Below are 14,565 nucleotides of genomic sequence, written 5' to 3'. Positions count from 1 at the left end.
TATTTATTTTGATACTACTTAACAATCTAGAAACAAATATAATGTAAAGTCCTATTCAAACTCTTAGGCATACATTAGGCTTCTAAAAAATAGAAGCAAATAAATGTTCTTAATTTATTCTCATTCCAGATTATTTTACAGATAGTGGTTTGAGTTAAATTTATCACACTTAAAGATAAAAGTAACATGAGATGAATAATACATAATTTTATTTAATCAAAGATGATGTGACTACTCTCTAATTAATATAAAATTTTATATGATAGTTATATTCTTTATCTCAAAATAATAATTTGAGATATAAATTATTTCACCTTACATAAGAATTTTTAATCATCACTTGCAAGTAACATTCTATCTATGCATATAAAATAAAGGGTAAATACCATTTTGGACCCTCTGTTTTACAAAAGTTACCAATTGGACCCTGTGTTTTGTTAAATGACAAAATGGACCCTGTATTTTCTAAAATAGTACAAATAGGACCCTCAATTGATTTTTTGTCAAAATAAAGTTTAATTATAATCCGATCTAAAAGTGCTATGACAAAACTGTTTACATTTTTTGTATCTGTTCGTATTAAGCATTGTCTTCAAGTTGGTTGCATTAAAAAAAAAAAGTTGTCAAAAATTAAGCTTAGGGTCCTATTTTTACTATTTTATAAAATACAGGGTCCATTTTGTCATTTAACAAAACACAGGGTCCAATCTGTAACTTTTACAAAATATAGGGTCCAAAATGATATTTACCCTAAAATAAATATTACTCCCACTGACCTTTTATTATATAATTAATTCTATGATGCTCTTTTTAAACCTAAAAGAAAAGATGTCATAATAAAAATACTATTTGTGAGATATTTGTTTTAATCTATAGGTAGACTTTTAAGCTTGCATATGTTCACCACTCTTAGAGGAAAATCTTTATATAGTAGTCTGTACACCTTCTCCTCTAATTTACTATTTGGAATTGATTAATGAATAGAAACAAGAAATAAATGCCAAGGTTACTATAATTGAATCTTTTATATAATGTTATTTATTTGAAATTTATTATTTTATTTATTCTTTTAAAATATGATTTTCTTAAAAATTAAGATAGCATTTGGTAATACTTTTGTTTTTAAATTTTTTAATCACGAAAATAAAAGTAAAATTTTTGTTTTTAAAATTTTGTTTTTGAAAAACAAAAAGTCTTTTGTAACTACTTTTGTTTTTTAATTTTAAAAGCAAAAAATAAAAGTATATTCTGTAAATTTTATTTTTATTTTTATTTGTTGATTTTATTTAAGTCGAGTCCAGGACCAGAGCTGGAGCCGGGGTCTGGTGGGTCTAGGTTAGGGTCTGGGTTGGGGTGCAGGTCTGGATTCCAAGATCTAGGTTAGGGGTGGGAGTCTATATCTAAAATATTGATAAAAAAATAATTTTAAAATATTTTAAAAGTGACTTTTTTTTGTTTTCAAAATGTTTAAAATTTTCATTTTCAATCAAAAAGTAAAAACATATTTAATTTTATAGAAAATGATTTTGGAAAGTATTTTTTATTTTTTTAAATTTTAAAATAAAAAAAAATTATTAAAAAAAGTGTTACCAAACACACTATAAAAAAATAGCAATTCACATGTGAAGATCAAATCTTACTACAATTATCTCGTTATCTTTATTTGAGCAATCATAATTTTTTATTTATTTATTTTTAAATCGTAATGGTTTATTATTGCTTTTCATAAACAATGTTTTTTTTCTAGGGATAAACATATGTTTCTTTATTGTTTACCGAAGACACTCTTGAGGCCAGGCAACTGAAGGCACAAACATTAATTTTTATGGCAAAATAGAACACAAAGTCAAAACACTAGTATTTGACAAACCAATAATTAGGTCCAACCATATATTTCCTTGGTCTTGATTAGTTCAATAACCTATAACACACAAACACATATTTTAACTATTTCTATTCTATCACATAAGAGTTCAAGTCATGAAAATTTCTTTTGAGCTAGCTTGTTAAAATTTTGGAACTTCAAATTAGTCAAGGAAGCTCAACTAACCAATCGTTATATCTCATAATTTATGCAACCAAAACCCATCAAACTCATTTTCATGCCCACCCAAACCTTTGAGCCAGTGTACTTATTCCTCTCTATAAATAACCCACTACATTCATCATATAACTCCACAACGAAAAAAGACTCCCCACTAAATACATTATTGACATATCCAACACAAGTACTTGTCTTTTTTGTCATCAAAACATGGGTTTCCTCAAGATTTTCTCTATTCTATCAATAATCATAGCCTTATCACTCTCAACCAATCCAATTTTGGCAACTCGCCACCTTTTAGACACACCGCCGGCCGCACCACCCCCGGCATTGCCCAAAATTCCTGCTCTTCCCAACCCCATATTGCCTCCATTGCCCTCAGCCCCACCACTACCTAAACCAAATATGCCACCCATGCCTTCTAACCCTTTGCCTACTCTTCCAACATTGCCAAAGCCCAACATTGCTCCATTGCCCTCAAATCCTTTGCCAGCTCTTCCAACTTTGCCAAAACCCAATGTAGCTCCACTGCCATCTAATCCTTTGCCTACACTTCCCACAAACCCAGCCAATAATGTTCCCTCAATTCCTAAGGTAACACTTCCTCCTCTTCCCACTATCCCAACGACAATGCCTTCAATTCCCACCATTCCAAATCTTCCATTCCTCTCTCCTCCACCATCAAATTGAAGAGTTGACTAGATACTATGGATGGATTTGGGTTTCATTTGCCACTTCTATGTTCTATCTATGATCTTGCATGTAGTTGAGTGATTTAAATTATGTTTTTGGATTTTGTTCTGTTTGTATTATTTATTTTTGCCTCAGTTTGAGGATGTCATTTTCATCTAGTTTTTGGTTTGGGGCTTGGATATGTATACCATTTACAGATTAGTTGTTGTATTTTTGTTATTGTACTATGAATAAAAATTATGGATTGGTTAATTATCATAGGATTCATACTAAACTGCAAAGAAAATATGCACATGTACTTTATTATCCAGTCAATGCCAAAAAAATTGGAGAAGAAAAGAAAAGACAAAAGATATAACTATCGAAAGTACGTTCCAAGCTTGCACATAACATTTCTTATGTGGAGTTCTAGTTCTTGTAACTATTACTAACAAAAAAACTCCATCTTCTTACCATTTGGTGTGCAATAACCATTACTTTACTTACTTTTAAGCTAACATACAAGCATTAGTAGTTTGTATCCACCAACGGATAAACTGACAAGGCATATTATCAACCATTATTAGCATTGTCTTCATTCCCATCTCTAGGAAGGCCACACTTCCATCACCACCGCTGCTTGCAATGGCAACCTAACCATAGGCATCACTGCTGAAAACCCCAACTGTCAGCAACCCTATAGCCAAATCCAACACCACTTAGAACCGAAAAGACTACAACCTTCTAAGGCTGCTGCTACAGCTATGCTATCCTCATAAGATGGGATGGGATTGATTACCTCTTTCTTCTTCCAAGGCCGTGGCTTAAGTTTAGAAAACAGTAGGCCTCACTTAGATCAAACCATCAAATACCTGTGCTTCATGTTCAATCAGTTTGTTTTTATATTTTATGTAGTATGTACGGCAATATTCTATCGGTTTGTTTCATGTTATGAACTGTGGTCTATATTGTGTGAATTTTATTTCAATGTCTAGTGCATGCATTTTCTTGTCAAATCATTCTCACAAAACTAACAAATAAAACTTGTCAAAAGGTCATTGAATATATGATGAGTTTATAAACAAATCTGTGTTTTATGCACAAAACATACAAGTATAATACAAAGATGTGGTGCAATCTGACTAATTTAACACTACAGTTTTAGTATGAAGATTGTGGATTCTATGAGAGCACGATTCTCATTGTTTGACAGCACATGCTAAGATACAGCTAACTCTGTTTCAATGTTTGTAAAAAACTAATTCTCTACTACAGTTAGCCTTGATGGCATCCTCCAATTTCTCAACACGGTCAAAATCAGCTTTAAAAGTAACCATGGTAATACCTTCTTTCCCTGTTTCATAATCTTGCTTGATATCTTCAACTTGAAAAGATTGCAGCTGAAAGGAAACATTTTGCATAATATGGATTCTTTAGAAATCTTAATCCAAACCTGAACACAACCCTCACCACCCCCACCCAAACAAAAAAAAGGAGAGTTTCCTTTATGCATACATAAAAGATTACCTGATGATACAGAAGGCCTATAAGATCAAATGGGACCTCAACCCCCATAGGGACCTACAATGCAAAAGATTAGACCAGAGATTCCAGACAAGAATAATGACTATGCAAATGAAGGGTTCTTCTATTGGATGTAAAAAGAGCATCAATATACTACCTTACTGTAGAGTGATTGAAGTATCCACCAGATTCATAAATTTTTTTTTTTTTGAGAATACACCAGATTCATAAATTTATTTGAATGGAAAATAGAATAAAGAAAATTGAACCAATCTCAGCTCCTAATTATGGTTATAAAAATTTGAGTAAGTTGTAAACCTGCTTTTATACAAATATATCTTTAAATGCCTAAAAACAATTTGGAAGCAAACTAGTCATTTAAAAAATTAAGTTATTAACGAAATCCAATCACTTTTCACAGAGGCTTCAAATAACTGAAAAATGCAGCTTTCAGTTTTGTTATGATAAGAAACCTTTAGATAAAACAACAATATGAAACTAGCCCATAAAACAAGAATTGAAATGAATATCCAAATGCACAAAAAGCCAATTAAAACCCAATACCTTAGATTTTACTAAACAAGTTGGGGCATTTCTCAAGCATTCTGAGGTAACTCCTCCATAAGCTCTGACTAGTCCCCCTGTGCCTAATTTGATACCTCCAAAATACCTTAAAATATACAAAAATGTACCAAGAAAATATTATTACTCACTTCAAATTCGTTCACGTAACATGATAAACATTGTGTACTCAACTAATGTGGGTAGTCTTATCATCAATGCCTTACCTGATGACAACCACCATAACTCTGTCAATACCAGAAGAAGCAATGGCAGAGTGTATTGGCTTTCCAGCTGTACCAGATGGTTCACCATCATCATTTGATCTATACTGATCTCCAACCTATAATTTTTCAACAAAATAATCAGTATATTGTCAGTGTAGAAAAATTGAGGGCGAAACCCAAAAATCAAACTCTCCTTACCTTGTAAGCCCAACAATTGTGAGTAGCACGCGGATCTCGGACCTAATTTCATTTAAAAGCTTTTTCATTTAAAAAAAGAAAAAAAAAGTTAAAAGAAACAGAGAAAACAATAACAAAACCTGGGAAAGGAAGGAAAAGGCGGATTGTTCGTCGGAGATGGGACCAGCAATGGCGATAAATTTACTCTTTTTGATCTCCTTTTCGAATGAAACTCTCTCTTTGATTGTGGTAAAAGCACCACCGCCACTGCTGCTGGCGGTGAGCATGGTTCTCTTGGCTATGGCTGAAGCGAAGAGAGGTGTAGTGGGAGTGGGAGGAAGAGGAGAAGAGGTGTGAGTTTGAGTTAACAGAAATAGCTTACGGCAGTGGTAATGAGAACGACAACTGGGTATTGGTATGGTTACTACTGGCATGGTTCTCCAACACAACTGCCTCTTCTTCTTCGATGATGCCGTGGTGGGTGGACCTCATGTCGCTACTATTACAACTGAATTCTCATTCAAACGACGTGTCGTTTTTAACTAAATTGTTTGTTAAGATATTAATTTTATAAATTTTTTTTGGTTGTTGACCTCATTATTTTTAGTTAACGACGTGGAGTGAGTGAAACGATAAAATGAGTAATTATATGTAATGGATTTTGTTGTATTTTAACAGTTTTAGCTGTGTTTTTTAACAGAATGTTGTGTTTTTTTTAATAGAATTTATTTATTCAAATAAAATTTTAATTTTAACAGAGTCGTTAAGTAATCAAAATTTGCATCTTCTCCAAAATATATATAACCATTGGCATTGCATCTTTATATCTCTATTTTATATCTGATCATGAGCAAACATCATAAATTGCTACATGGTAAATAAAAAATAAATTTAATTAGTGTAATTAGAATGTATAACAATACAAATCATCAGCACGATATCCTTAGATAAACACAATTGCATAGACACAATATCCGTTGTGTTCTTTGTCTTATATTATCATTGTTTGTATTCTCTTATCTCTTTTATTTCTAATATTGTATTTGTGTATGTTGTTTGGTTTCAGTTACGATTTTAGTGAGTTTGAGCAGTGAGTTTTTTGAGTTGGTTTTTTCAAGTTCGAGTGCTTTAGGCTAAAAGCTTTTCTTGGTTTCGAACTGAGAAAGGAGTAAGCTTTTTTTGGGTGTTTTTCGGGTTAGAACAGGAAAGGAAAATAAGAAAAATACTTAGGACTCTAACCCTATTTTCGAGTAACAGAAGAAGAGAAGTAGAAAAATCATAGAACCATAAAAACCCTATGCCAGTGAGTTTAGTGTGGTTGTTAGAAGTAGAAGGAGCTTTGAAATCCAAACGGGATAGAATGCCTCAATAATGAACTTGTTGTCTTGGAGCTTTTCTTCCTCTTCTTTGAGTGCTCGTGCTCCTTCCTTGTCTAACAATCTCCTCTTTTTTTGTACTGGACGGAAGTTTTGAGTGTTTATATTTAGTGTGTGAAAAATTACGGATGGACTGATTCCAACCATGTCATCACGTGACCATGAAAATACATCGAGGTTTGCTCTCAGAATTTTAATTAAAGCAGATTTTATTTCTTACAACAACCTCGTCCTATCTTGATAATTCGAGTCGGCATAGTTGGGTCGATCTGTACTTCTTCTAATGTTTCCACTAGCCTAATTCATGTGTTAGGGTCCCCAAAGCAAGGATCCATCTCGTTGTCCCTGCCTTTGGCATATTCTTATTTATTCTCAGTTTATTCGACCTTGGAGCTTTGGCTGAACTGATCTTCTTTTTTCGCCTTTGTTAGTGTAATGTTGTAACATTAGCGGGTTATCTGCTGATCCCCCTATATGCACCCTACCCCATTCCTGGTAGGAAACTTCACACAGAGGTGGTATATAGATGTTACTGCTTTTGGGTCATACAGTGCTGGTTAGCCAATCATGACGTTAAAGGTTGTTGGCACATCTATAATTAAGAACTGTGCTATAATTGTGGTGTTAGTAGGTGCCTTCCCCATATTAAGGGGGAGACAAACGACTCCCAGGGGTGCGATGATATGGTAAGAGAAGCCATAAATCAATTGCACGCACGGAACTAGATTCTTGAGTTGGAGGCCCATCTTTTTATAGTTTGACTTGAACAGGATGTTCGATAAGGCACCATTGTCTATCATGCTCCGTGCAACGGTGAAGTTCGCTATTTGCACTTCAACAACCAGAGGGTTGTGCAGATAATGAACATGAGTGGCATCTACTTCACTGAACGATACAAGTGTATCATCCTCGCACGAATGTTTGGGAGTTCTCTCCTCCATGGCCAGTCTTCTTTTTTCTCATACTAGAGCGTACAAGCGTACCTTTCTCAGGCTTTTCCCTTATCTCCAGCTATGTGAGGTCCTCCAATAATGACTTCCAAATGTCCTTCCACTAGGGGTGGAATTAGATAAATCTCATCGTTGTTTTGATGGGGAACCATTTGATTTTGATCGACCTTCACATACCGATTTAGATATGGGTTATTTCTTCATATGAGGAACTCAATTCCTCCTTCGGATTGTTGCATTTATTAGTGTCATAACCAAAATCTTTGAGAAAACAACAGAACTCAATTTCCTCTTTCAAATTGTTACGTTAATTACTTTCTAAACACACTTTTAAACAAAAATATTTCAAAATAAAAAATAACATTTATTTTCCCATAATATCTTATTTACATTAAAAGCGTTTCCCTCTCGTTGATTCTATGCACTAAGGAGTGGCAACGGGGTAGATTTTAGTGATTTGATTTGTTTGTTGAAAATAAAGAATGCAGGCCGCACAATGGAGTAGTGGGCGCTATAGGCTGCTAATATATATACCAAGACAACATAAATCAAGAATAATAATAATCTTAAAGACTAGTTACATTTCAGCTCAAACCTCATAAAATGTTTGAGCTGATCTTTCTCCATTTACTCTTCGTAATGATACACCGGCTCTAACATCGAAAGGGTTTGCCCATGAAACATGTTCGAACTCGGTTTCCCTACTGCTACTCCTACTATCAAATTGGCTGGTTGATTTTCTTCGGTGTTTATTAGTGTCAGTATGCAAAATTGTGGAGTTCCCTTCCCTTTCGCTGTCCCAACTGCTCCCTTGGGTAGGCAACCTCCTCCATACACCATTTCCGCAATTTGAGTCTGTCTCAAAGTCTGAATAAGAAGATGATGATGATGCCACGCCACCCGGTGACTGTTCATATGGTCTGTAAAAGCCACTTCCTTCTTTTCCAAATATGTATACGGAGAAGTCATCTGTACTGCCAGAGTCCTTGGTGCTGACAGTGCTGGAAGAACTTGCATCTGAGCAACTTAAAATAGATGAATTTTCACTTGATGAATCCACTCTTCGAAATCTGGGGGTTAGGTTTGCTCTCCAATCATATGGATCTGAGCTATCTGGATTAGCAATTTTACTGAACTTAGTTTGTGTGGCAGCAGCATCCATCACTATGGGATTGGATCTTGACTTCAATTTGCCAGTGCTGGAAGGAACTGCTTCCAAGTTCCTTCTCTTAAACTTACCACCATTGACCATATTGCTTCCCAGTAGGGCTGGGGGGCGCGGAGAGTGCCTGAAAATCAAAATATTAAGGTGTCCGTGATGGCATGAAAACTTAGAAGCTCAAAGAGCAAGTGTAGAAAGGTATTACCTTTCATAAAGAAGCATGTAAGCCCCTTCTGATAAGACCCTCTCCAGCTCCACGGGTACTACCTAAAATATCATTTCGTATTACCAATTAAATTTCGAAATAGTATCTCATGCAGATAGAAGCTCGGTAAAGGGAAAAAAGACGTGTAAACAAAGGAAAGAGCATGAAATAAGGAACATACTGTGCTGTCATCAATCCTGAACCACTCTCCCCGAGTATTCTTTACATAACACACATAGTGACCCGAAAAAGCAGCATTCATGGTATCCAAGTGAACGACCACAGCATAAAGACTGTACAGAGGAGATACAACGCTTGATCTGCTCATATATGGGGTCATGTCAAGCTCCTCAGGAAACTGAACGGACTTGCTCAATTTCTCAAAGTTACCAGACTGCAATTCACCACAATTAAATAAACTAAGCATCCAAAAATATGTGAATGTCATAAGGTCAAAGAAGGGCCATGTCATTATGAAAATACCTTAAATCGTTTCAGCACGATTGTAAGAATATTTGGTGCCTCCAGAACTGTCAACTTCTTTCTGGCTTTCTCATAAGATTTACATCTTTATAAAAACAAAAAAGAAAATATCAATAAACTTAAAATAAGAAATAAAGGAAAGCAACTTAAACTCTACATTGAGTTGGAATTTTTGCCTAAAGGTCAAATTACAAGTAAAACTTTCATTCGTTATGCTCACATCATGATAACAAAATTAGATGCAGAATGATAACAATCACATTAACCAACCTGCTGCAAAAATACTTATTATCTCGATCCAATGTTTCTGTGGCTGTAAATTGAGAAAGAGCCTCTTCAAGATTTCCAATTTCGCCATCTATTTCTACTGTGAGGTCCATCATCCGCTCACAAAGTTCTGATTTTCCTAGGCACCTCATACACTTGATCTGCAAATTAAAATGATAAGATTCCAATATATATATATATATATACACATATATCAAATTTAGAGGGCAACAAGTGAAATGATACTTCAAAAATTCAGAACTTCCTGAACTATCAGAGTCAGAAACAACCTTAGATCGAAGATAACCACCAAAGGTCATTCCTACTAGTGTCGTTTCTTCAGCCAAAGAACCTGTGGCATCAGCATTGTTGAGGAAAACAGATTGCATTGTATCAACAGCATACCTGCAATCTTAGTAACTTATTACTTGATACGCATTTGAGGGGCAGAAATAACTATGTAACTGAATACATTTGGTCTTTTGAGTTTTATCTGGCTCACCTTAAAAATTCATGGGCATCTTCTTCCCTACCATGACCAAGATGACTTCCAATTTTATTTATTTTGGATAATATCCCAATTGGAGACAGTGGGGAATTCCCTTCCCTTGCCTTATAAATAAGATGCTGAAATTCACAAATAAAACACCAGTCCTTCTTTCCACCTGTACACAACAGAAGAACATGTAAAATAAAAGAAATAACTACAGTATCTGTCAAGTGTGTGATCCTTTATTCGTTTTAAAATAAAAGGAAATGCAAGCCAAGTAGAAGCCAAGAAAGGGAACTTACAGGTTTTGGAGTGGAGTCCTTGAAGAAAATATGAAGTAAGTGGCCGAGTATATGCCAAGCACTGGAGCACGGCATTGGCATAGCAGCTGTATAAATGTAGAGATTGTCATATTATTAGCTAAAACGAGTGTATTGACAGAGGAAAATGGCCAGCAATTATGATTACTTATTAATCATTAACTAGAAATATTTGCAGCTGAAAGCAAGTGTGGCACCAGAAAAAAGACATCCTCTTTAGATGTAACTGTCGTATGTGTAAATTTGAAGTGTACTAGTAGTTCAATATGCGACAATCAAAAACCTTGGACACCAAATTTTTTAAATATTGACAGATTGCAACTTAACCGAACTTAAATCAATGTCAAAAACAAAAAATAGAAGATGAAAGGTAATAAGTCATATGAATACAGATAACAAAAGCTACTTGAAGAGTTGTAATTACTAAGCATTGAAGATGTATTACATTAAATGTATATCCTACACATTGAAAATAATAATAAAAAAAAAAGGCTATAAGTTAATTTTGAAGTCGAAATCTCTACATTACCTGTTTCCACAATTTGTAAGACCAAATGGACGAAGAATCATCATGTCATCAGTGTATAGTTTCACGAACAAATCATATGGAAAGATTAGCTGAGTAAACAACAACAGCAACTAAATTAATGCCAAAATCTTACAAGCAGGAATTTGCAAAGATAAAAAAAAAATCACATCTTAAAACAATAAAATGATAAATAACCTTATGCTTTCCAGCAATCTCAGTCCCAGGGGTAGATGTATTGCATTTCGTCTGTTTAGATGCTCTAAACTGCTGTACAACTTTCAGCATGGAACTTTTCAAACCAGTACGAGCATTTTGTGGTGAAGTTGGGAAACTGGTACTTTTAACTGGCAGAGCATGAAAACCGTCACCCTTTGTGGATATAGAATTGGAAGCAAAATGCTCACCAGTGCTTGAAGATGGATGACCAGCAGAAGCAACTGATGACAAAGAATGGTCAGTATCTTTAGATACTGATCTCCTAGACTTAGCAGTATCTTTAGTTAACTTTTCTACTGAAGGGGTTCCCTCTGTCAGCTTCTTACTGCTTAAATTAATTGCAGGCTGAACATTTTCATGTTTAGCTGTCTTATCTTTGTTTAGTTGCAAAGAAGACTTCATCTTCCCATCACCACGACTAGAATCCATCTTACTTACTTTGTTTGTGCATGATATGGAATCAGCAGAAGTTGCCGAGCTAACAGAACTTGAGCGAGATGAATTTGTAACATCCATATCTTTAACTTTGTCATTAGTGCCAAGGAGATCAGAGCTATTACTATTAAAAAGAGGTTTCTCCACTCTGTCATAAGTTACAGAATCAGAAATATTAATTAAGGGTTCACCATCAGCACAAGCAGCGTGGCCAGTTTCAGTTCCTGCATAAAAACTTACATTTAGTATAACCATCATATTGCTTTTAAGAAAATAGTACAGATTATTATTCTCTCAAATATCATTACCATGAAAAGAGTCAAGTTCCCCACAAAGGTCACTCTTATCTTCGAAATGCATTACAGAAATTGGGGGACGACACTCATCCTTGTGACCTTGTCTCCAATGAATGATTTGACACTTACCAGAACTAAAAACAAGATATAGAAGTGAAAAACTAAAATAAATAAATAAATAATAACAAACACAGGGTAGGAAAAGTGAGAGTGAAAAATTTATGAAAGAGCACAAAAGTAATCATCAAACAACTTCTGGATCAGATTACATGTCCGTGACAACATAGTTGAGTCTCAGCATCAAAACATAACAATTTCTTCTCCTAATAAACATGTACCCAAATAGAATAAAAGGGGACTCCCAAACTATGTAACCAAATAAACAGTATTTATCAAATTGAATCGAAAACTGCATTTTCTTTCACAGAAGAATTTATCCAATCATCATCACAAAAATCATAACTTTGAATCGGAAATACATGTAAGTTGAATCCATTTGACATAATTGTCACATACTAACATACTGAATCATGAGATGTCAGTGTTTTGAATAAAAACTTTATATTATATAAGTAGGAAAAGAAACAGCTCAGCACTTTTGAAATAAACGGCCAAAAAAGTTCACTCCTGAACTCTTACAAAGCCCTCTATTTTCTGAACCCCACAATTGTAATCATTACAAAGACAGAAAGCTATCTTTTTTATCACATCATCAGTAAACCCTTCAATATCACATGAATCTATAATTGAGATACGAATGTCCTTTCCTCCCAATATTTCAATTGCATTTTTTTTCACTAGCTTGAAAATCAATTAAAAGAAAACATAATGATAAAGGTGAAAGTTGTTTCTCCGTTCAAATTCCTCAGCCATAAATTTTCTATCATGGAATTAATATAAACATATATGCGTATACACATAAATATACAGTTGGTTCCAAAGATTGATCCTTAAATTGAAGAGAATTTAGAAATAGAAGAAGAACTAACCAGTATCTGACAGACTTGCACTGAGAGCATCGCATGGTGGTAGGACAATAACAGACAACGCATTGATGAGGCATAGAAACAACAACTGGATCGCAGAAAGCTCTAGCTTCGACCTCAGCCATGGCGGACTCCTCCGACGCCATAGCGAGAAGGCGCAACACCTCCTCCTCCTTAGCGGCGGCATTCCTCCACTTGCGCCGAATTAAAGAAAAGGCGAGCAAGACAGAGAAGAAGAGGAGGGCATGGAACCCTAGAATTCCCGGGAACAGCAGCATTTATCCAGCTCCGAGGATCAATCCAGAGCAAAGAAACCCTATAATCGGAATCTTGCTATACATAGATTCGACGGCAGGAGCGACGGCGCGTGGGGAAAGCGGTGGTGGAGAAGGAAAGGGTAGAAAGGGAATTTCAAGTGGTACAATTGGCTCATCTGGGAAGGACGAAGAAGAAGAAAGAAATGAAATTGAAAAAAAAAAAAAAAACTGTTTTGGGGTGTGGTGGGTTGGGTGAGAACAAAGAGAACCCAAGGAGATACAGAAGGATGGCTATATAAGTCCAAAGTGTCGTTGACTCATTTCTCACACTTTTTTAATTATTTTTTTTAATCCAATTTTCTTTGCTACTATTTTTTCAATTTTAGATGCTACGAAATTTCTTCTCAATTTTAGTTAATTAAACGTTAATTATTTTATATATTATTTTTTAATTTTTTTTTTAAATTTACGATTTTAGTTGTTTCAGTAGTTTCTCCGATAATTTTTATGAAATTGTTATAAAAATTTTAGTTGCGATTTAAATTATTTCGTTAATTACTATAAAGGTTTTTGTGTAGAATTCTGTAAAAATAAAACAAAAAAATATTTTAAAGTATAAAAATAAAAAATTCTTTAATTAAATTATTTATTTTTTAAAAAAAAATTAATTATAAAAAATTACAATTTTATTGAAATGAGCAGCATACCCCAAAACCCAATAGTATGGAATATTATTACTGTTTTTTCTGAGAAACATATATTTTTTTTACATTCATTCGTGGGTTCGATCATTAAAAGGGGAAAAAAGAGCTCAACTTTTGCAAAGTTGATAGATTAAGATTTGATTTTTTTGCTGATAGAATGAGAGGAATTATTATTTATTTATTTATTTTTCATTTCCTTATTTATTCATTTATTTATGATACAAACTACAAAGTTGTAAGAAGAGAAAGTGTGGTGTTAATTATTTTGAGTTAAAGTCATCTTTGCTGTACCCACATGCATTTGAACATTTTCTAACTAAAACTCGAGTGAGCTCTTCTATTTTCTTTGATCTACCAATTATTATGTTGGTCATTCACTTTATTTTATTTATTGACAAATAAATATATGGCTAAAAAAGTTTAGATACATTTGATCTTAAACTTAATTATAGAGTGATAATGTATGTAGGGTATTTTGTGACTAAATTCCTTATATTTTTAAGTTTGGTACGATATAACTTTCATGTTCGAAAAATTATAGTTAAAGTTCTTAATTTCCACAATTATTTTAGTTAGCATTTTTTTTTTGTTAATTTTTGGTTATTAAGTGCCAAATAAACTTATCACTGTGTACACAAAGGTACATGTGGCAAAATTTTATTAGGCCACATAATATTAATAATT

General features: G+C 34.0%; 2 protein-coding genes across 5 annotated transcripts; both read right to left on the bottom strand.

The window, feature by feature from the left end:
* Positions 1–2,177: 2,177 nt before the first annotated feature.
* LOC133037320 (uncharacterized) lies at positions 2,178–5,710 on the bottom strand. Of its 3 annotated transcripts, XR_009687430.1 has the most exons (7): positions 5,346–5,710; positions 5,227–5,268; positions 5,029–5,144; positions 4,805–4,910; positions 4,244–4,297; positions 3,516–4,116; positions 2,178–3,413 (listed from the first exon to the last, which is right to left on the bottom strand). XR_009687430.1 is itself a non-coding variant. In XM_061114338.1 (6 exons), the coding sequence occupies exons 1-6, from the start codon at positions 5,637–5,639 to the stop codon at positions 3,958–3,960; spliced, it is 771 nt and encodes a 256-aa protein (XP_060970321.1). In that variant the 5' UTR covers positions 5,640–5,710; the 3' UTR covers positions 2,178–3,957. The 3 variants fall into 3 exon arrangements, 1 of the variants encoding a protein (XP_060970321.1); XR_009687431.1 differs by lacking the exon at positions 5,227–5,268 and having other exon boundaries at positions 5,346–5,700; XM_061114338.1 differs by having other exon boundaries at positions 2,178–4,116.
* A 2,164-nt stretch (positions 5,711–7,874) lies between these two features.
* On the bottom strand, positions 7,875–13,443 carry LOC133037319 (ubiquitin carboxyl-terminal hydrolase 17-like). 2 transcript variants are annotated; one of them, XM_061114336.1, is made up of 12 exons: positions 12,924–13,443; positions 11,947–12,068; positions 11,183–11,862; positions 10,988–11,076; positions 10,441–10,526; positions 10,151–10,313; positions 9,939–10,053; positions 9,652–9,809; positions 9,382–9,466; positions 9,080–9,292; positions 8,899–8,960; positions 7,875–8,820 (listed from the first exon to the last, which is right to left on the bottom strand). In XM_061114336.1, the coding sequence occupies exons 1-12, from the start codon at positions 13,196–13,198 to the stop codon at positions 8,121–8,123; spliced, it is 2,748 nt and encodes a 915-aa protein (XP_060970319.1). In that variant the 5' UTR covers positions 13,199–13,443; the 3' UTR covers positions 7,875–8,120. The 2 variants fall into 2 exon arrangements, with proteins under 2 accessions (XP_060970319.1, XP_060970320.1); XM_061114337.1 differs by lacking the exon at positions 11,947–12,068 and having other exon boundaries at positions 12,924–13,432.
* Positions 13,444–14,565: the final 1,122 nt, after the last annotated feature.

Source organism: Cannabis sativa, chromosome 4, assembly GCF_029168945.1.
Source record: "Cannabis sativa cultivar Pink pepper isolate KNU-18-1 chromosome 4, ASM2916894v1, whole genome shotgun sequence".
Lineage (NCBI taxonomy): Eukaryota > Viridiplantae > Streptophyta > Magnoliopsida > Rosales > Cannabaceae > Cannabis > Cannabis sativa.
The sequence above is the reverse complement of the archived record's forward strand: the minus strand, read 5'-3'. Positions and strand labels throughout refer to the sequence as shown.